The 22,523-nt window shown below is 38.6% G+C and overlaps 1 protein-coding gene across 1 annotated transcript in view; it reads right to left on the minus strand.

Moving 5' to 3' along the window:
* GPC6 (glypican 6) overlaps nucleotides 1–22,523 on the minus strand; it is a 1,259,017-nt gene that overhangs the window by 525,870 nt on the left and 710,624 nt on the right. Inside the window, exon 3 of the mRNA XM_019529756.1 lies at nucleotides 19,368–19,759. Within this exon, the coding sequence (XP_019385301.1) occupies nucleotides 19,368–19,759 (392 nt within the window). The remainder of the gene's footprint in view (nucleotides 1–19,367; nucleotides 19,760–22,523) is intronic.

Raw genomic sequence — 22,523 nt, forward strand, 5'->3', positions numbered from 1 at the left:
GCTGACTTCCTGCCCTTTGGGCAGGGGGCTGGACTCGATGATCTCCCGAGGTCCCTTCCAGCCCTAATGTCTATGAAATCTATGAAAATAAAAAGAAAGATTTTTTCAGTGTCCTGGCTGAATCCTGACCACAAGACATCCTGTTCACATGGCTTAAACACAACTGTCATAGCTCAGCCAAAATGTAGGATTTATCCTCATCATAGCTACAGTCATTTCTATTGGCTGTAACACTGAACGGTAAACTCCATCCCCTTCTTGCTTTAAGCTGGCAGGGGAAGTACGGTAGGTATTCTACATTATCTCCATGTTTCTATTCCATTTAGCGTAGAAAGTCAGCATTCCTGCTTAAAGACATGCATCCCAATTTTGAAGGGCTGAATTTTGGTGAAAGGGTGTATGTGATATGCAAGGATCCTGGTTTGCTTTGATTTAAAAAAAATCCCAATTCTCAGTACAAAAAAGTAACCCTAAATCCACATTTTTCCATTATTAAAATGAACCACCACAAAAATCTATATCTATATTCTTACTGCACAATAAACAACATACATACGTGTATACAGACACATACACACACGTACATACATACATACAAACATTTTAATGGTGTTTCTTTTTAATCATGGAAAAATTTGGATTTGGATATATGAATATATAGATAGATATATAGAAATATATAGATAGAAAAAGCTTTGTTATCCAGTACCCATGGGGAATGGGAGGTGCTGGATAACAAAATACGCCAGTTAACTGAGAGGACTGAACAGGCATCTGTGCCTGTTCTGGCTGCCGCCTCTCCCACCGTATCCGGGGCATCACTGCCCCTCCCACTGCATCGCCACCCCTCCCATGGGCCCCACAGGATGGGGAGGGGGGTCCCATGCAAGCTGCTATGCCCCAGGTCGTGGGGGCTCAGCAAAACCAGAAGTGCCACAGTGGGCACTTCCAATTTCGCTTTTCCCTTATTATAATAGTTAATAGTGCATGCTGGCTTGTAAGGTGCCAGATAGTGCAGCTTTTACTATATATATATATATATAGTGGTGTTTCACTGTAATCATGGAAAAACGTAGATTTGGGGTTACTTTTTTTAACCAAAAATTGGGGATTTTTTTTTTAAATCAGAGAAAACTAGGATGTGGCATAAAATACAATGTTAGTTTGGATTGGAAAGTCTACATGAAGAATGTATGAGTAAAAGACCATGCTATGAGGTTTTTTTTGGTTAGGCCACTCTCCACACAAACTGCTGAGCCATATAATACCTTTGTAGCCAGTATTTCCTCTAAGCAGTGTGGCATGCACAGCCGTGCTCATACTGCACTGCAAGGTGCCTGTGCAGCCGTGCATGCCACACAGCTTAAAGGGAACACTGTAGCAACAGAAAATTCATATTAATTTGACATAGAATATTTTAACTAATCAAAGCAAATAAGGTAGATCATTCACCTGCCCAGTATCAATATTCACAGACTAAAATTAGGGTAAAATAACCAAAACACAACACAAGGGAACGTGAATGAATGCGAACCTAAAGCAATCATCCACTAGTGATTATTCAAGAGACCTTAATTAAATAAAAAAACACACTTCTACCAGTCTTGTAAATAGACAGAAACAGCATTTCTAGTTCCCAAGTGCCACAGCCAATGGACATACAGTTAAATGACAGAATTTTGAGAAAAGAAACTCTAAATTTGACAAAAATTAAACAAACTGTATTATCCTCTCTACCTTTTTAATTTGGACTATACAATGGAGATTTTCAAAGGCACATAATGGGTATATGTGTTCAATTCATGCTGCAAGTCAATAAAGCCAGTGGGAGTTCAATTATTAATTCCTCCTTGTGCCTTTGAAACCCCCTTTCCAGTTATTTGCTTGGCTGTACTTTCTTCAAGGCAAGTGCTGAAAATGCCTACCTGTGTAACTGGTGGAAAAATTCATGTCAGTGATAAGCAAAGGTGCTACCCAATTGTTCCTTTGTAAATTTTAATCTTACAGCCAGACAGGAGACCATTTTCAGGCTCAACCTTTCCACCAGGCTGTTTGTACTTGAGCTAAACTTAGACTTCAAACCAATCTCAGTCTACTAAAGGTATCTCTGTTGTTAAATGTGTTCTTTATATCTCAAAAACTCAGTTTGCTAATCTATTGTCTAGATTGCCCTTTGTAGTTGTTGCTGGATAAACATATTAAGCAATACACTAAGATCATATTGGCTTTCTCTGACCTTGTTTCAGTATTTTTCCTACAGTTGTTATTTAATAGAGTGCTCAAGTGAAGATAGGACTTTCCTTCTTTGCAATAGTGCATGAAGTGATATTACAAGATGGTTTCACCCTGTGAATACCGGCATGTAACAGGGAGCCAGAGGCTCCTATTACGGAACACGGAAAAACTCATCAGGATGGCTGCTGTGTAGGCAAACAAACAGCCAAGATAAGAAATGCAGACAGGACTAGCAGCCAAGATAAGGACTTAGGCAGCCATGAGGAGGGTGAAGTGGACCATTAACTCATAAGGACGAACATCTGGGGACCCAGGTATACTAAGGGATGATGCTAGATAAGAGCATGCTCTGAGGCAGAGCAGACTGGGGGAGTGGACCTCTGTAAGGGTTGCTGCTGCTGCCGTCGCCATCTCAGCAAGAAGCCAGGTCCCTCCCATCCAGAGGAGGAAAAGGGACCTTCATGGAACCCACATAGGGACCCTGACTCTCAGGAACAGGGTGTGAGAGACTGGGGTTAAGGACTGCCTGGAGAGAGATGAGTTTTTTCTCAGAGTGCGGAAAACTCTGTTTAAAGATACAGCTCAGGCTTTTTTTCCTTTGCTGTTTACAGGGTTGCCAGAGTGAAGCTGCCTGTGTTAAAGGGATAGCAGGGCTTTTTCTTTATAATGTTGACTTACCTAGTGTGGGGAGGGTTTAGTTAAGGCACTAGCCTGTCTTTATGTTGTACTTTATGATTGGTTTGGGCTGGGACTTCCAGAGGTGGAGAAGATCACAGTAGTGCCCGAGCAGGGTGGAAACAATGCCAGGGAGCACAGTGCCCAAACTAAGCAGACACAGGGCTGGGGGGCCCAGTGCCTGGAAGTGGTAGATGATGGATGCAAGGACCCAGAGTCATGGTCGGTGAGGCAGGGGGCTAGAGCACATAAGGTGCAGTCTGGTGCAGTAGTCCTAGGTTGAGAGATGCCCAGCTGGAGAATAGGGGCTAAGGCCATCAATTCTGAACCCCTGACAAGGGTGTAGAGGCCAGAAGAGGCTTGAGATGCTAACTGGTAATACCTGTGAGGCATAGTGGCTCCAGACCCACTCCAATTAAAGCACCTCTCCTTGAGCACATGGATAAATGCTCTTACTTTTAAATTAACATGAAAAGGCATAAGAGGAGAGGGAGACAGAAGGGCCTAGGAGCTGGAGTAGGCAGAAGGCTGGTGGTCTTCTGTGAGATACTGTGCTACTTGACCTCACCCTGCTACATGACATTTACAATTGTTGTCAACAATGGTAGGGATGCACCTGTGAGGCATAGCAGGTATATAAAATGTAGGTGTAAAAGGCGATTCAAAGAACTCAGTATTCTTGAAAAGTGAGGCCGGTAATTCAGGGCCATTCTCTGTGAAGGTTCTGAGCTCTGTGATATCTGAGCGCAGGATATCCCTTTGACTGACAGTGTGGAACAGGAGCGGGCAATTATTTTGGCTGGAGGGCCATTTAATGAGTTTTGGTGTCCTCTCATGAGCTGATGGCTGCCTGCCCATGGGCCAAATACAATCAGTTGGCAGGCCAGATCCAGCCCATAGGTTGTATTTTGCCCAACCCCATTTCAGAATGTTACTGAATGTTAGAAGAAGATGGAATCTCCAAGGGACCTGGAACCCAGGTTTTTGAGGATGCAGAACAAGACATTAAAGGAATCCGTATCACATCATCAGTGTGACACACTTGCACCTTTTACTTCTACTTAAGAGAGAAACTGCAATTTTTATACGCCCTTCTGAATCAACTCTATCCATAAGGAATCATAATAAGCCAAAACTGAGGTGCAAAGATGTGGGTCACTGTGAAGCTATTTATGCAACCTATCACATTGTCTGTACTGAAATATTAATACCTTGGGAAACATGCACAGTTGCTATTTGAAAATACTCAGAAGTTCCATCCCTATTCTCAATCTCTCTTTTTAATTATAGGTGGCATGCTTAGTGATAGCAAGACAGAAATTGAACCTCTCTGTAATAATTTATGAATGCTGAATGCTGACTTGTTTATTAGGATATTTACTGTATGCCTATTGGTTTCCTTTAATAATGGACTATAAGAAAAAAATAGCTGCACAGCAAAAGAATAATTCAAGTTAGGCTAGATCTCCACAAACACTTAAAGGTAATTAAAAGGACAATGCCAGCACAGGAGATTTTTTTTTAAAGTAAAAAAGAAAAACATTCTGGCAGGTTTAAAAAGAAATGTTCTCTCAAGAGAGGTGGGGGGAGGCTAAGACTGGTGCCTGCTTAGTTGTCTCAATAAGCTAAGCCTGTCTAGGTCACCCAAAGGATGGAAAATCCTTTAGAAAGTTAAACAGCATTGTGGTTTGTTCCTACTGTACAATAACCAACATTTTTAGTATTTAATATTGCTGCCTGATACCTAAATTCACTACTGGTTGCACGTTTCTGAAGAGAAGAACTCAGCTAGATCTTCAGTTGATATATAAGATACTGCAATGTGGGACTAGTCCAGAAATGCCTGGATTGCAAAACTGTAATCCAGAGTAGGTAAAAGCACCAAGTGTGGCACCTAAGACTTTACATACCTCACTGTTGAGGTGACCCCCAGCACTGAAGGGCTTAAGTGTGCTCCATCCACCTACTCTAACCAAACCTCATCTGGGCTTGTCCCCATCAGCAACCCTGAAGTACACTGAAAACCAAGGATCAAGAGCAAACAGATTCATGAGCCTAAAGTAACAACACTGATCTTTTTGAGGTTGGAGAATACCTGAGAATTCAAGTACATGGATCGTGGGCAGAAAATGCTTGGGAACCTCATTTCTGGGACTCGCTGGCACAGCAGTAAAGAAGCAGCTTGGTTTCTGTCAGACAGGAAAAAGAACTCCTAATTATAGCAAGCTGTGACAGACATCTATCACTAATGCTGTATGCACATATTGAAATAATCTGGGAGACTTCTCCTGGGTTCTTTTCTCCCAATAGAAAAAACCTATGCCTGAGTAGAAGTTCTAATGCTGAGCCCCTGAAGAACAAAGAACTTGCAGTGCTGATGCTGTACAGTTATGGGGGCCCTGCACACACATCCCAGATACTCTACAGACTCCCTCAGTCTGCCCAAAGACAGAATGGAAGTAGCACACAGGACAGCCCTGATTGGCTGATCCAGACTACCTGCATCTCCCTGAAAAACAATCTAGAGATTGTGAAGGGGTGGAGGGGGGTGTCTTATTTTGTTTCCTGCCTGACTGGAGCAGTCCAGCAAGTGACACACTGGCTGCATATCTATGTGCAAATAATTTTCTGTGTAGAAAATTCAGGCACATTAAGGTACATGTCTGTATGTGTGCTCACATCAAGAGCAAACTGAGCCAGACAGAAGCAGCTTAGTCCAAGGTTGCTCCTGCCCTACCCTGCCCCTGTGGAGCAGGCAGGGGGAGCTCCAGGTGTGCGGGTCAGGCATGGGCTCCACCAGGTGGGAGGAGTTGTCCCATGTTTTGGGGTAGCTCCTTTCCAGCCATAGGATCAGGGCCAGTCCTAACCCCCAGGGGGTGGAGAGAATTGTCTTGGTTCTAAGAGCAGCTCTCTCCCAGAGACCCCTCCTTAGACACTATGCAGCTGGGAGGCAGTGGTCCCCAGAGCCAGAACAGCTCCCCCTGCCCACCAGGGTTCAGGGCTTAGCTAGGCAGTGATTTTGGTCCCCTACTGCCTGGGCTGACTGAGAGCAGTTTGCCCCTGGCCAGTGTCTATACATGAATGTCAGCACAGTAGCTTAAAGCACTGTTTCTAGTATCTGTATCTGTGGGTGCTTTAAGCAGTGCTTTAAATTAATCTACTGTGTAGTAACAACTGTGCATTCATATATGGTGATGTTTTACTGAACATTAAATTAGTCTTATTGCACAATAAAGCATCTTATTGCACAGTAAAGCATCTTGTATAGATGTGCCCACTGTCTTCCTGAGGTGGAAAGAGAGCAAAGCACCCTGGGATACTGTAGGACTGTGCTGAGACTTCTCTCAGAAGGGAATGTGTCCCAGGAGAAACTTTCCGGGGTGTAATTTAATTCGGGTTGTTACTGGTTTATTTTTCTTCTGAAGTGGCCATTTTTGCTTTGGAAGATAAATCCTAAACACCTCTAAACTCACCTGTATATCCATACTTAGCCTATGATTGCACAAATTCTATTTTTATAAATCTTTTCTATTACATAAAAGAAGATACAGCTGATGGATTAGTAAACCTATGATCTTCTGTAAGGGAGAGTGTGCAAAAAATGAAGTTTTTTGTTAAGTAAAGATGCATAGAAAAAGAAAAGCACAGAAATATTGTGCAATAAAAGTATATTGTAATTTATATACATAGGGAAATGAGCTAAAATTGTGCAGATAACCTTAGCTTGATCATTTTCTGACTCCTGAGGCCTCTGTTTCACAAACCTATTGATATTTTAGTACAGCTTCTCTTTTATATGACATAGTATACTTTTTTACAGGAAACCATGGGCCAGAGTCCAATCTCATTTCAGGACAATGCAGCTAATCCTGTATTGATATCTGCATAACTGAGATTGGAATTTGTCCCATTATGTATGAATGAGGATGGATCATTTAAACATATCCTAGGAAATCTGAAATCTTTAAGTACAGCCAGTGACTTTACACACTAAAATACCTTTAATAGAAATCTATTTTGAGTCTAATTAATATTCCTGACAAGTAGAGTTTTAAACAAATCAGATAGTTCCTTGAAAAATGTCTTCTGTACAGACCTGAAGGGAGAAGATTCTGTTACTCTTCATGCTTCTGACCCACATAAGAAACATAATGAATCACTGTTATCAAATCATGCTCAGAAAACACTGCTTTATAATAGCCACCCTCTAAAATAATTTAAAGACAATCTATAACTAGAATATCTCTAGACAGTCAACATGCCTCAAAATAATATAGATCTTTGAGCACCTTCAAACTTTTAATCTCCTTTCTATTTTCTATGTGATTCTTGTGCATTTTTACTTCCCTTCACTACAACAGCAAAATTGCAAAGCTGCTGTAAGATTAATCACAGCTAAACTCAACTAAGTCCAAATCTGGCAATGTCAGCAGGAGAGATACTAGTGAGCACTAGATGATCATCAGCTCATCAGTGCCAATTTTATCACATTCTTCACTCCACAAATTTATCTGAAAAATCCCTGCCCCTCCCCTTTAACTTAGTCTTGCAAATACCAAACTATGTCACAGAAGTGTAACACACCTGTGAAAGCTGTGGAAGATTCAGTCTAATGTGCATTTCTCAGAAATGCTAAACAAGTTTCTGAATAATTTTGCTTTTGGGTAGTGATTATTTTTGTAATCCTTCATGATCTGCCTAATTTTTTGTTTTCATTTTATATATATAGTTAGACATGTTTTACATAATGAGGATATGCAGAATTTATTGTGTCATGAGGGTGAAAAAAGAAACAGAAAGAGTAATGTCAAAAGGCAGTACAGAAATAATCAGGCTCAGAAGCTGAAGAACCTTTATTTGCTTACTTATAAAGCAAAGACTTCTCAGGTATGATGATTCAAGATTCCAGGACTCAAATAATATAGATGCTGAACCCTGTTATGTTGTGTAAATTGACTTCAATGGATCTACTCCAGATTTACACTGAGATGAGAATATCCACTGAAATTGTACAGAAACAGAGAAGAATTAGTTATATATAAATGCTGAAAGTGCTTTCTTCTGAAAAATCAGACTTGCAGCCATTTGTGGAGTAAGTGGAAGCAAAAAAATAGCTAATTTATAGTCTTTCAAAGATCAGGCTTTCAGGTAAAATACCTTATTTTTAAAATTATTTACATATATATTTAATTTCCAATCTTTTACAACAATTTACATTTGAGTTCAGAGTTAAGTTACCTTGCAAAAAAAACGGCATTTAGTAAAAAGAGATATGTGTGAAAAACCTTAGGAGAAATTAATTATATAGTAAAAATAAAAAACACAAAAAAATGTGACCAATAGATACTAAGAGAGCTTGGCTTTTTAGTCAGCAAAACAAAACATGAGAGCACACATTCATCAGAGATTAAGCACCAGCAAAAGAAATGAGGTATTTAAGCTGAACAACACTGTTGGCTTAAGAACAAATGGTATAAACTAAATAAATTCAGGTGGAAAGTTTAAGATAGAATTCTGTACTTTTATTAAACGGATTATACCACATGGTTGGCTGTGATAGCAGGGGAAAGGACTTGATGGCCTGTACCTTGCGGCCCTATGAAGAAAAGATAGTAAAAGTATGCCTGAGGAAGGGTGCTTGTGCCTGAAAGCATACAAAAACTTTTCTCCAACTATTTAGTTGGTCTAATAAGGGATATCACAGCTACCCAAAGAACCTTGCCTGTTTATTTCATTAATATTCTTGAAAACACAAGTTTAGAGATATGGAACATATAATGGAAATGAAAAGAAGCAGGGAGACCATCACCTAATCCAACCTGTGAATAGTGTAACTATGGTGGGTAGACCAGGGCATCAGCCCCAATATCAACTTGAGGGAAGTGAAGGAAGACCAGCTGCCATGATGATGGCCCAGACACCAGCACCAGCAGCCCAGTTACAGGTGCAGTTGCCGCCCCCCTCATTGCCAATCCGCAACATGCAGATCTTCTTAGTTATGCCCCTGCAACATGCTACTTAAGAAAAGATCAAATCCATCTAAATCATGTGACAAAATATTTGCCCGACTATTTAAAAATTTCCATCGATGCAAATGTTACAATCTCTTGGCATTTGTTCCAACGATTAACTATCCTCACAGTCAGAAAGTTGTTCCTAATGCCTTATCTAAATCTCCTTTGTCACAATTTAAGCTTATTACTTTTTATCTTGTCCTCTTTAGACAGCAAGAACACAGGCATCCCCTGTATAATAACCCTTGTAGTATTTGAAGGCTGCTATCAAATCCCGCTTCAGTCATTCCTTTCATAAACTAAAAAAAAAAAATCTCTATTCCACCAATCTCATTTTTTCTAGACTTCTAATAATTTTGTTTCTTTTCTCTTGAAGTCTAATACCCAAAAAGGGGCACAGAACTCCTCACCAAATTAGAAATATAGCTATAACAGCAAGGTTAAATTAAATGATCAGGATAACAAGTGATCATATAGTGAACTCCAAGGGAAGGGGGAGAATTCTCCATGTCTTGATGCCTCTACCAAGAGGTTGAGGCCTCCCTTTTCTATCAGATATGCTTGAAATCAAATACAAGCTGTGATTTTTGTCAAACACAAATCAAACATGAGTTGTTCAGTTGCATACAGGGATACATGCATGACATTTAGAGCCCTGCTACACATTTAAATTAAAGCTGGATTGAAACCAGCTAGGGCTGTTAAACATTTTCAAGCACTAACTTTGTAGCTGGTTGGCTCTTTTAATAGCTGGATAGTAATTGTAATGGTGAAATAATTACTTTGCACATGTGGCTGGTCTAAATTTATTATGCAATTACCTAGTTAATTGTGTAATAATTACTTTGCACTTGTGGTTGGTCTACAGCTATTGCATGAGTAACCAGTTAAATGTGTAATCTATATAATGTGGAGCAGGGGCTTTAAGGGCCTGCAATATACTGAGTTCAGACTAACTGATCTAATGGTCCCCTAAATCTCTATGAATTCTGATTGATAGCAAGTGCTGTAGTTGGATAAGTTCTTGCCCTTTTTCAGTATTTGAATAACACAAAAGGACTGTTACAGGGATATTTATGTAAAGGTATTGTCTCAGTGCTTGGGAGGAAAAACAGCAATGACTATGAAGTAAAAAATGCTAAACAAAATACACACAAGCACATACAAGCTGTTATTACATGGACAAAAGATCCCAAATTAAAAATTAGAACAATGCATTAAGGTCTAGTGGAAATCTCATGCCAGTCCTATTTGCTATTGTTTTTTCCTTCCACTTCTTTCAGCCAAGGCTGCTAGAATATACAACATATGTAGTACTTTATCTATCACTCATGGCAAATCACATTTTCCAGAATTAAAGCTCTATTTGTTTTGGGTCCTAATTACCTGACTTAACAGTATGTCATATTTGTGCTCCCCATCCCCCCAATAATTATGTTCTGAATCAATGTGACATTCACTATTGACCTTTATTTATAGCTCTCACAAACCGGCAAATGTTTATTTATAAACCATGAAAAGCAGGGTTCACGCAAATATTGATTCAATATATAAAGAGCAGTGGCCTGGCACTCTGTAAGTAGAAGTAATCACTGACAATTACTGGAGACTATTTTTCACCACTAATCCTGGGCTTAACCTTATAATTGTATTACTACATTTGCTCACTCTCCCCATACATCACCATGTTCTTAGTAAGAAACCTGCTATCAATATAATTTAATAATGTGCAGGAGAAAAATGATTTTAATCAGTTTAAAAATAATGAAGAGCTATAATTGACCTCAGGTGCTTGGAAAAGTTTTCAAATAACCATTTTTATATTAGATGCTAATTTATTATTTAAACGTATTACTGGGGGAGGTGGGGTGGAATGCTAGTTGCTGAATTATACTCCTCTCATGTTTACATCTATAATCATATTCCTGAGTGCTCATAAGGGTCCCCCTCTGGGCTAATCTCAGGAGTGATTTAGCTACTGGTATAAATTCTAAATTGGGTGCGAGGTGGGTGAAACCAATGTTATGCAGAGACAAACCACAAGGCTATATAAAATGCACTGAGTGGGCCTGATTCTTCTTATGTGTATCCCAGTATAAATCAGGAGTGATTTATGAATCAAAAAATCAAATCAATGAATCAAAAAAAACTTACACAGTAAAACTAGGTATGGCTATTTAAGGGCTTTGTCACAGGTTACCTTAAAAGCAACATAAAGGAACTGAAAATGACAATATTCACCCATTAAATGGTGCTTAACTGTCATAAGTGCCCTCTAAACATTTTAACGATAAGCCACTCAAAAGGAGATTTTTCTAGGAAATATTTAACCCATGCCATTCCAGGGTATTGTTTGAATGGTCAGGAGAGGAAAAATGCTTTACTTTCAGTTCTTCAGCATCCCAAGATGCACAGCTCCCAGCTTCTCTACCCATTCCCACCCTCCAAAACTGTAGTCATCTTCCCTGCCCCCACCTTCCTGCTGAGAGAAACTGCTCTGAGTGCCATGAGCTGGAAAAGCCTGCTTCTTCTGGCTTCATGGTCTCACTGCCAGGAGGCTCAATTTCAGTGAGACCAGACACTCCAGGGGAAGCCACTGTGTGAGTTTCAGTGAGAGCAGAAATCCAGGATCCCTGCTGCATGGAGCCTCTGCCTCAATTTCAGCAATACCACAGAGCACCCAGGAAGCAGCTTCCCCAAGGTCCCCAATCTCCTGCCCTAGGGACAGAAGTTACACATAAACAATTTAAGTGATCAGGAACTGGTTAAAACCTGTAACAGAACAGAAGTTCAGGGCACATAAATGGATTTCAAAATGGCTGAAACTGGTTTAAGATAAATCTGATTGTATGTAGTATCAGGCTTAACTCCTTTGGGTTAAACCAATTTATGGAATTTTCATTCCGTTCCATTGACCAAAATACTTTCCAGGAAATGAAGAGATATAAGAGCTCTTGAGAAATCAAAAGGACTTGTCCAAAAATTATGCTTAAAATCTGCTTGGGCTCTTTTTTAGTTCTCAACTTTTTTCACCAAAAAAAGAACATTAGGATACTGGAGAATATTTTGTCAAAAGAAGGTGCAAATAGTTCATCATTATTTACCCATAAAATAAGAAAACTGGAAGGATAGTGACATACATGCCATTGTTTACAACATGATTAGGAATAAACTGGATGAGAATTGGAGGTTGCAGTGGAAAACCATGGTTTGGAGCAGCAGAGGGTAGGTCCAAGTTACAAGCCATCAGAAGCCAGATGTCATCAACTGAGCACCAAGCTAAGGGAGTAACCAGGATCAGGGTTCAGGAAGCCAGCCATGGTCAAAGCAAAATTCAAACACTGAGACAGGGGGTTTTATCGGAATCAGGAGTCAAGAAGCAAGCTGAGATCAAATTGGAGTCTGTTGTCCAAGGGGTTGGGTACATGATGAGGTGTGCCAGGGCAGGAACCAGGGAAGTCACAGAGCCAGGAACTACTCAAGGACTGAAGCCTGTACTTTCACAGCAGGGTTTAGGTGTTGTAGGAGCTCCTTAAATGCAGCCTCAGAAGCAATCAGGGACTCACCTGGCTTTGCTTAGTGGGTTGAGTTGAGGCTGCCCTAGTTACACAGACCACAGTGCAGAAACCTTACAAGTTCAACCTTTTAATATCTTGTTTTCATCTGGAACTTATCCAGGAGCTATATTTTTCCATTTCCCAAAGGAGAGGGAAAACAAAAACAAAAATGTGTTGACATTTGCATTTGCTGAAAACAGAATACTGGAATATTTGTAACAAAACAGAAGGCCCATTATGTTGGCAATTAAAGCCTGCCTTTTCTAGTAAATCAAACTTTTCCATATAGTTCTTATAAAATAAAAGCAACCAAAACAATTATTTCCAAAGTGCTGAATTGATGAGTAAATATATTTCTTCTGTTCTTATGAAAAAAAATATTCTCAATGCCTAAAACAGCAGATTACAAACTTCTGCAGGAACAGAATTCATACAAATGGAACTTTATATCTGATCTGGGTTCTAATGAAGTCAGTAGAAATATCATTTTCAGTAAAAACAACTGCTGTAACAGCCATAGCAGAAGCACTCACAACGCAGACCTGTCAGATTCTAACGAATCTGCAAAGTCAGCTAAATACCTGTCATCAGCAATCTCAGATAGCACATGAGAAGAAGAAGTAGTGAAAACAACCAGGAACTATTATTATTAAGCAGCACTTACTCTAATACCTTTTCAACATGGTAATTTAAAAACAATTATAATACAAAATAGCCATCAATCTTTGAAAAAGTCAGCTAGAGTAAGAGTTGCTGCATATTTTCGTAAACTAAAAACTGCATCCTTTAGAAGGATGCAACCGTGCAGAATTAAACAAAAAATTCAAAGATATAAATCAAAATAAATGAAAATGGGAATACTTTGGTCAGAAATCGATTTTCTCCCTCTTTCTAACACTAGCAGGCATCTCTCATTACAAGCTTTCACAAGGTATTACATGTAGAATTAAACTGAGTTATAGGAGAAATATATTAAATAGTCACAAAACAAATAATTTCATTGTCTGTAAACATAAAAAATAAACTATTGTCATGTGTAGGGCACCTCTAAGTCTAAAAGCTAGCTATTTGGGGAGTTTACATTTAAAAGCAGAAGTTTAAATGAAAAAAGGTAGAATGAGCCCTTTCAGAGGATCACTAACTTTTCCTCAAATTTGTAGGGAATAAGACAATGCTTTTCTGGAAGAGACCTTCTTAGAAAAGTATCCCTGTGGCATCAGATAAAGCATACCACCAGAGCCTGACAGCATGACCCACTGGAGGTGTCTACACATGATGCTATGTTGCCGTAGTGCATTGCTACGGTGACATAGTGTCACGTGTAGACATGCCCTGTGACTCATGCTATCAGATGTAGCATTGGCAGGCACAAACCGTGATGCCACAACTATGTCACTGTAGCAATGTACTCCCTCAGCATAGTGTTTGCTACAGTGACATAGCAGCTAAAAATAAACTTGCACAGCTAGCACAGCACAGTACGGGCTGTTACTGCGCCGTCATTTAGTACTTCCAAAAGGAATTACTACATGACAGCACAGTAACAATGGTGCTGTAGGGGCACATGTAAACGTGTCTACCAGTTCCCTTTTGCTGATGGGGCTAAAAGGACCTGAGAAAGTGAGATTAAGACCCTGAGAAAAAAAGTTGCTACTAATTTCTTTAATAATACTTTATTTTGTATCATGTTTGAGATGGAGAACCTTGTTGTACACTAGCAGCCCATGGCACCTAGAAGGATAGAGTGGTGCATGGGTAACTGTTGCCACTTTAGTCAGGGGGGTCACGTGCCCACTCAGCAACCAGTCAGTGACAAGGGGAAGGGGTCCCCATGAAGCCGATCTTTCTGACCAGGGGGTGGGGGGGACAGATCTTGTTGACTGGGTCCCCTTGTGGCCAATCTCACTGACGGGGAAGCGATGGTGATGCTCCCAGAAGCGGTGGCACTTCTGGAAGTGGCTTCAGCGCTTCATTTGGCACTCACACTCCCTGGCTGGCACTCTCAGGGGGAGTACCAGCACTCCCACCTGCCCCCTCCCTACTCATCACCTAAGTGGGGAGTGCAGCCTGTCAGAGGGTGCACCAGCACTCTCAGGGGGTGGATGTGCACCCTTTACGCATCACCACTGGAGCAGTGGTTTTCAACCTATGTTCCATGAAACCATACAGTTCTGTGATAGGTCATCAGTAGTATGGTAAAGATATTGGGCTAATAGCAGAGCCACTGGGAGGCCTGATTACCTGGCACCACTTCAGTCTTTATGATAGGGATAGGGGTTCCATGCCAGAAGAAGTGATATGAAAGGATTCATTGACTTTAGGAGGTTTTAAAACCACTGGGATACAGGATCTCCTATTAAAAAAGAACACTCAAAAGGAAAGAAAATAAATAAATAAAATCAGTCCTTCATTTGATACTGCCTTAAAACTCTGCCTTTTCTCAGCCTATGTAAACAATGGAGAAACATTTTTATAAAGGTATCCCATCACTTTCTTTTCTCATTTCTTTCGGGTTAAACAGACGTGACTTTTCTATCACTGCATCTTGTGATGTTACAATATAGTGAAAATGAAATCCATGCCCAAATGCAGATAACTTTCAAAATAACAACAAACATATATTTATCTGTCTTTTCTTTTTAGTGGCAAAGATATGTGCTAACTTTGAGGAATGGTTGTTGGAAGTTCTGAGCAATATACAAAGAGAAACACTTGCTATGTTCTACAGTTGCTACACCAACATAAAAACATGTAATTCTGATACCACCAGAAAAATCAAAAGATAAAAAGAGCACAGTTTCCCTAGGGATTAATATTAATTTTGCAGTTTGTGGGTCATCAGATTTTTTTCTACATCTGTCCCACTAGCTTGCACAATGCAAAAGATAGTCATAATTGCATGGATAAACAAAATGATAACCCTCTCACTCTTTTCTTTTATGTGTCTGAATGCATCAAACCACATTTTAATACTATACTCAGCCATTTTAGGAGCACAACCTATGTTTATGAAAAATATTAATTTCTTTCATCATTTAATATGGTTCACTGACATTTTGAAATATGCCTAAAGAGCACACAATTATTCTTTAATATTAATTATTTATAATCTGTTTTAATTTCATGTTAGAATGGACTTTAAAAAGAACAGAACAAAAATGTCTAGAAATGGAAAGGCACTGCACTCTGCAATATACAGATTTATTCAAGCACTTTATTTCATTATTCTTATTTAATTATCATCACTGTTGTCCTGAAGTCAAATAACTTTATTAGAGGGGGAAAATCTCATGTTGCCCAGAGACAGAAAAATAATAGGAAAGTATGTCCAGAACTTCCATTTCAAATATATGTATATTTCTAAAGTACTTTCCTATTATTTTTCATTTGCTCATATATAGAGACATAATATATATAATATAAAATGCACGTATACACATTTGTACGCATATATGTGCTTTTGTATGTAAGTATACAACACTTTGTTAAATATTACCATGGGTGCACACGTACAGAAAATGGTTGTCTATGTCTGAAAGTTTGCAAAGAACAATTTTTCCAACTATTTAGTTGGTCTAGTAAAAGATATCACATCTACCCAAAGAACCTTGTATGCCTATGTCCTTAGACCAACATGGCTACAACCAACAACGTTAATGCATAAAGAAATGTACTTTTTATATCTATTTCACATACAACAAAAGTTGTAAAGTCAAGTACATGACTTAGAGTCACCAATTCAGTCCTTTGTGTGTATGCATTATGATAAAATCTCTAATGAAATGATCATGGACCATATACTGTCAAGGTTCTTGAGTAAAGGATATTGTTGTCTGCAACACTCTGCTTCATTTGATGTGAAACAAAAGCAAGTAGTGAGGCAGGGAATTACAGAAATTAAAATGAGGGACTCATAGTTTAGGTAGCTGAATGCTATCCTGGAATACAAATGGTAGGGTAAAAAAAAAAAGGTAAAGGTGTAGGCTACTCATTGTCACAAGCAGCAACAGTGTGTTTCAGATAGAGGTGGTCTACCAGTGTCAGAAAAGTCACATTGCCAATCTGGGTAAGTCGTGTGTATACTAGGGATCCTGGTTTTCTCCGATTTAAAAAAATCCCCAATTTTCAGTTAAAAAACCTAATCCCAAATCCACATTTTTCATCATTTAAATGAAATACTGCTACACATATATTTATATCTTAGTGGTGTTTCATTTTAATCATGGAAAAATGTGGATTTGGGGTTACTTCCTGAAACCAAAAATTGGGGATTTTTTTTTTTAAATCAGAGAAAACCAGGATCCCTAATAGTTACCATATTGGATTTCAAGATGGCTGGTGCAAATTTACAGTTTCGTTCATTAGACCCCCCCAAAGGTCTGCAAAATTGCTACATCAACTCTCTTTTGTTTCAGATTACCTCAACCTGAAAACCTTGTATGGAGATTGTCAACAAGAGAGCTTAAGCAAATGTTACAATGGAGCCAAGAGCATCACTGAGTCCGGTGAAGCACAGGACTAGGAATTTATAAGATACATCATGCCTTGAAGGAGATTTGCAGTCAACAATTAGTCAAAGTGCATCTGCTGGAATTGAGTGAATAAATGAGGCACTCATTCAGTGTAGGACAGTCACCATTTTGGCCACCTGTTACGGCAGTATTCTTGACTAGTTATCACATTGTGTTGATCCTGTGCTGCAAGATTTCAAAAGCCTCAATTGACACAGTTCTTTTATATGCAAAGCACTTCCTGCCTTGGTCAACTGATGAATGAACATGTATTCTGTTATTAATGGTCCAATCTATGCAGATTGGAGAAAGCTGTGGAGATTGAATTGATTACACCTCTGGCTTTTTAACTGTCTGTATGTACACCTAAGGTTATAAACAGGGGCCCTGGTTTTCTCTGATAACCCTCCCCCCCCAAAAAATATTGAATTTAAAAAAGTAACCCAAAAGTCAGCATTTTTTCATGATTAAAATGAAACACCACAAGATAGAGATAGAGAAAATCCATATTTTTCTATGATTAAAATAAAGCACCACTAATATATACATTTCTATATCTATATATTAGTGGTGATATCTCTTAATCATAGGAAAAATACAGATTTTGGGTTACTTTTTAAAATCCAAAAATTGGGGATTTTTTTTTTAAATCAGAGAAAACCAGGATCCCTGGTTATATGTAAACAACATAATTTTTAGCCACTTTAAAAGGAGAGGGAAAGCTACCGGAAAGCTACCAGAATCACCTACATTGAAATGTTTACATTTACATACTCCTTAGTGATGCAAGTGAGCTAAACTGCTGTAACTTTAGCCCTAAACAGTGTTAAAGTTGCAATGGTTTTGCTATATGATTGAATTGTGACAGCAGCATGGAGATATAACACTGCAAGGGCATATATTGGTACCGGTGGATGTTGATACAGTTGTTACATCTGTGTGTAGTTTGCATCTACAGATGCATAATCTATGACTCTTCCCTCACACCTAGCCTCTGAGAAGGCATAGACAAATAATTTTTTGCTGATTAAGCTCCCTAGGAGCCTAGAGTGTTGTTACTTCTCATTCTTAAAACTGCAACTACCTTTCCCCCCCACCACTCTGCTTAGATCACTATTTCAAAAAGCTTCACTCTTTGAATAGTTATAAATCTTCTTCAAACTTTCAATCTAAATTTATCCATAGCCAGTTTGTAGCTATTTGATTTTCTGTCAACATTGCTTTTCAGTCTAAAAAGCTCTTCCCTTTCTTTAGCATGGGTGTTTAAGAATTTCACGCTGGAAAGCAACCACCTAGAAGTTGTGGCAACACTAAGAGCTAAATCCCATTTCCCTTTATGCACCTAAATGGCACGTATAACAATTTGCAACTGCAATTTTGGGCACTTGCTGACAGTTTCCAATTACCTCTGTTGACTCATGGCCTCATGGCAAGCAGCTAGCTGTACAATAAAAGAGTGCTCAACTATGTTCTTCCCATGTACCGAAGGCCAGGTTAGGCCCAAATACAGAATATAGTTAGGATTGAGAAACACTACAAACTGACCAGGCCAACGAACAACTGACTCCTTCAGCTAGGTTGCAACTATAATTAAATAAGTTGTTTTAGTTCTATTCCAAGTACCATGTAAAAACATCTATTCAAGCCAATCTCTGGCACCTGACTACAAGCGTAGGGGTTATCTGACTAAGCAAGAAATTTTATTTTTGTGTATATCTTTCATTATGTGATTTTATGCAAGTCCCTCAGAAGCTATGATCATAAATATGTGCATAAATAAATAATTAATATAAATACATGACATTCAAACTATCCTCTGGGATAGATCAAACTCCGTAGACATCATTGATGGACTGTTTCCTTGTCGGAATATAACCAGTCTACCTTGACAGAATATTACAGAAGATGCCAATGTTCCACCAAAAATCTGTCACCCACTTGCAGTCCTGATGAAGCCTGTCACGCTCTCAATTCCCAGAGGGTTGCACTGCCCTAACAAAGCGCTGCATTACATATGTCTGTCCTGCTTAAATGCCTGATCAGAATTGTCACATATTGCAGACATACTGGCTTTTGTACTACTAATGATAACTGCTACCATTCTACGGCACTGATAGATATTGACACTATATGGTCAATAGCAATAAAACAACGGGCAACTTCTTCCAGGAGTACCACCATCGTAATATACTCCAAAGAAGGAAAAAGATGACAGTTACCTCCACCAAAAAAATTTACTTAGGAGTAATCAAGGCACAGATGAAGTACACAAATACAAGCCCAACCAATCAACCAAACAACAGCAACAGCTGAGCATATTGTCCAGTAGAACAACTACAAACAAATCCAAAACGAAAAGCCTCATTTTTGCTTACCTTTGATACTCTGTTTGCGACCTCTCTGCCTACGGTCAACCCCTGAACAAAGGTCCGTGCAGCAATGAAAGCTCTAGTCACTTGAACCTTTAGTTTCCTGGGTACGTCTCCAAATGGCTTCAGCTGGTCTGTATATTTGCTCACACACTCCAGGTAGTCCTCAGTGAAATGGTACTGAGGGTTTATGAGCTGGAACATCCGCTCCAATAACCGAGCCCAGAAGTCATTCAGCATCTCCTCCAAGTTGACATTGCCTCCTGTATAGTATCGTTTCAGTTCTGTAAAGAGATCCTGGAACACTTCGGAATTCTGCATGTACAACATCCCATATGTCCGTACAAACATATCATTTAAGGATCTTTCTGCGTTCTCCAGAAGCTCTCGGAAAAATTCTGCCAAGAAAATAAAGAAATACATGTGAAAAAAAATTAATAAGGTGCCAATGGCATGCCTGTCGCCTGCATTAAACTGTTACCTTCAGCAAAATACGTTCAAGTAAATTTGTTAGCACTGCATTTTTAGAAGTAGAATTCAACTATTTGAATTGGAAATAGCTTCACTTAAAAATAAAGAAAAATAGGCAGTATGTTTGATTCCCCATGGAGGCAAAATGACTTAAAATCTGTAAGTTTAACTGTTAAATATTAAATATGCATTACAGAGAGTTTTAATGACAACTCTTCTATCCCTTATTCCATTATTATTTAAATACACCATTCTTATTACTTACAAAACTCCCATTAACTAACCTCCCAAATCTTGTGTATTAAATGTAATTCCATTAACATAATATGAATGACACTACACAGGGATAGTAATACCATATTTTATTCTACTTAAGTTCTTACAATAATACAGTGGTCAGATACCATAGACACAAGTACGTTTCTTATATTTTTCTTTACCTTCTAAAAAATTCTTTAAGACCTTTTTGGGACTGGTCCTGCAAACTATCCAATACATAGAACTCCCATTTAAATAGTACTACAACTTGAGTTAGTCACAAAATATGTTAGCAGTGTCAATAATTTAATGTTATTCTGGAGCACTGTGCTGCCATTTGGCCCTGGAACTCTACTAGCAGTGTTTTTCAAGCACCCTGCTGACTGCTGCTTTTTGCAAGCTACAATTTCTGACATACTATGCCAACGGTTGGTTTATTTATACAGCCTTTCTTTGAGAGGATATCACAGTTTACTATTCCTGTGTTCATTATTTGTTCAAGCCTGAGCCATAACCAATTTTAAAGTTTTAGATTCCGGATTTTGTGCTTATTGGAAAATGGACCAACAGAATTTCACATCAGTAAAAGCAATCTCTGGAATCTCTCTCACACATGAAGTTAGGAAGCTAAAGGAAGGAAACCAAGAGAATTCACTTTTTTGTCAGTGCTTTTGCACTTAACATCACCAGCTGAGTATTTATTATACCTTAAGCTAATCAGTTGAGTTTTCCCTTAAAATTTATTTTATGGAATTCAATGCAGCTCCATTTATATCTGATATGAACCTATCCACCATCCTTTGCATTTATTATTTAGCATTGTCACCTCAACCTCACTACCACAGGAAGAAGACATTTCATGTTGTACTGAGAGAAAAGAACTTTTCTCCTGTGCCATACCACTGCCAGACTCAAGTGGAACAGCAAATAATAACTCAAAAATGGTCATGTATTTGTCACCAGTAAGCAGTTACAGGAGAGTTACTAAGATACTGTATTCTGAATATGTGGACATAACAGACACTCATGTATGAGGCTAACTGTTAGGAAATGCTGCCTTTTTAAAAACGAGAGTCCCCTTGAAGAATAGGGTCTTTTGTGGCTGCACAGGCATTACCATCATGAGGTCATGACTTGAATTAAGAATACAGAAAAAAAAGATGCTGCACTGAATTTGAGAGGCCACTTAACTGTGAACAATGGAAAGAACAGGGTATTAAACACACCCATGAGACAGATTACACTTAACCCAAAGTCAGAGCCTTTCCTTTTCTGTAGAACTGTGCAGAAGTCAAGCATAATTCTTGCCTTTGCAGTCTTGACCAGTTGGGTCTATTCCTAAAGGCATTGGATCTGAATCATATTCAGGCTTCCAGTACCACAACAAACATACTGGAGGCTGTTATTTAGATATCCCACAGGCATACTGCAACTACTGATCATGAAACTAGATATTAATAGGATAAATTTGGTACTGAAGATTTCGGTTCAGAAATATGATTTACTTCAACTCAGATTCTGCATATAGGAAGATGGATGGACAATATTCTTTCTTTGTGGTCTGGGATATATCTACTGAGGAATGAATCTGGCTCATTATACCCTACCTATCCAGGAAAAATCATACAGAATGTTTGACTAGTAATTTTAATACATAGTATTTTATATGATTTATTACTGATGTACTTTTATTGAATTGCCTCCAGTGGGATTCTCCCATTTGTATGATAATGAAAACAATCAGTGGAGCAAGTAAGACTTTATACAAAATATAGCATGTTTGTTAAACCAAATAATTCGTTAGAAAGGAAGATAGTTTTCATAAAAGCATCAAACTGTCAATATGTCTAAACTAATATTACAGCTAGAAGAAAGACTAGAGCTCCCCAGATGAGATAACTTCTATTTTGAAAAGGGTTTTGGATTTCAAGAATTTTATTTCAACATTAAAAAAATACATATTTTGGTTTAAAAAGACTTTACATGGAATTCAATTCTATTAGGCAACCAGGTGGATTTAGGTACTTAAGCATAATTCTATTCCATACTCCTCAAGTCCCTGAGAACCAGTTAATGCAAAACATGGGTGGATCTTTCTCCTCCTAACTTCTTTTCTGCGACGTGTGTGCGTGTGTGTGCGTGTGTCTACACATACACATACACACAATTATAAAATTGTATGTGTTTATATAAGTGTGTATAAATATGTACACACACACATATATAATTATGTATAATTATATAATATACATATTAGGGGTGTGTGAAGCAGGCCCTATTTGATTTGGATTTGGCCTGAATCAGGGACAGTGATTCAATTCATTGATTCAGTTCACTGTCCCTGATTCAATGCGGCCAAATTTGAATTTGAAGATTCGATGCTGATTCAGAGAATCAGCAATTCGGACATAGACACAACTTTAAACGTTTTTT

The sequence above is a fragment of the Crocodylus porosus genome, unplaced genomic scaffold (genome assembly GCF_001723895.1).
Source record: "Crocodylus porosus isolate Cpor-Errol unplaced genomic scaffold, CroPor_comp1, whole genome shotgun sequence".
NCBI classification, from domain to species: Eukaryota; Metazoa; Chordata; order Crocodylia; family Crocodylidae; genus Crocodylus; species Crocodylus porosus.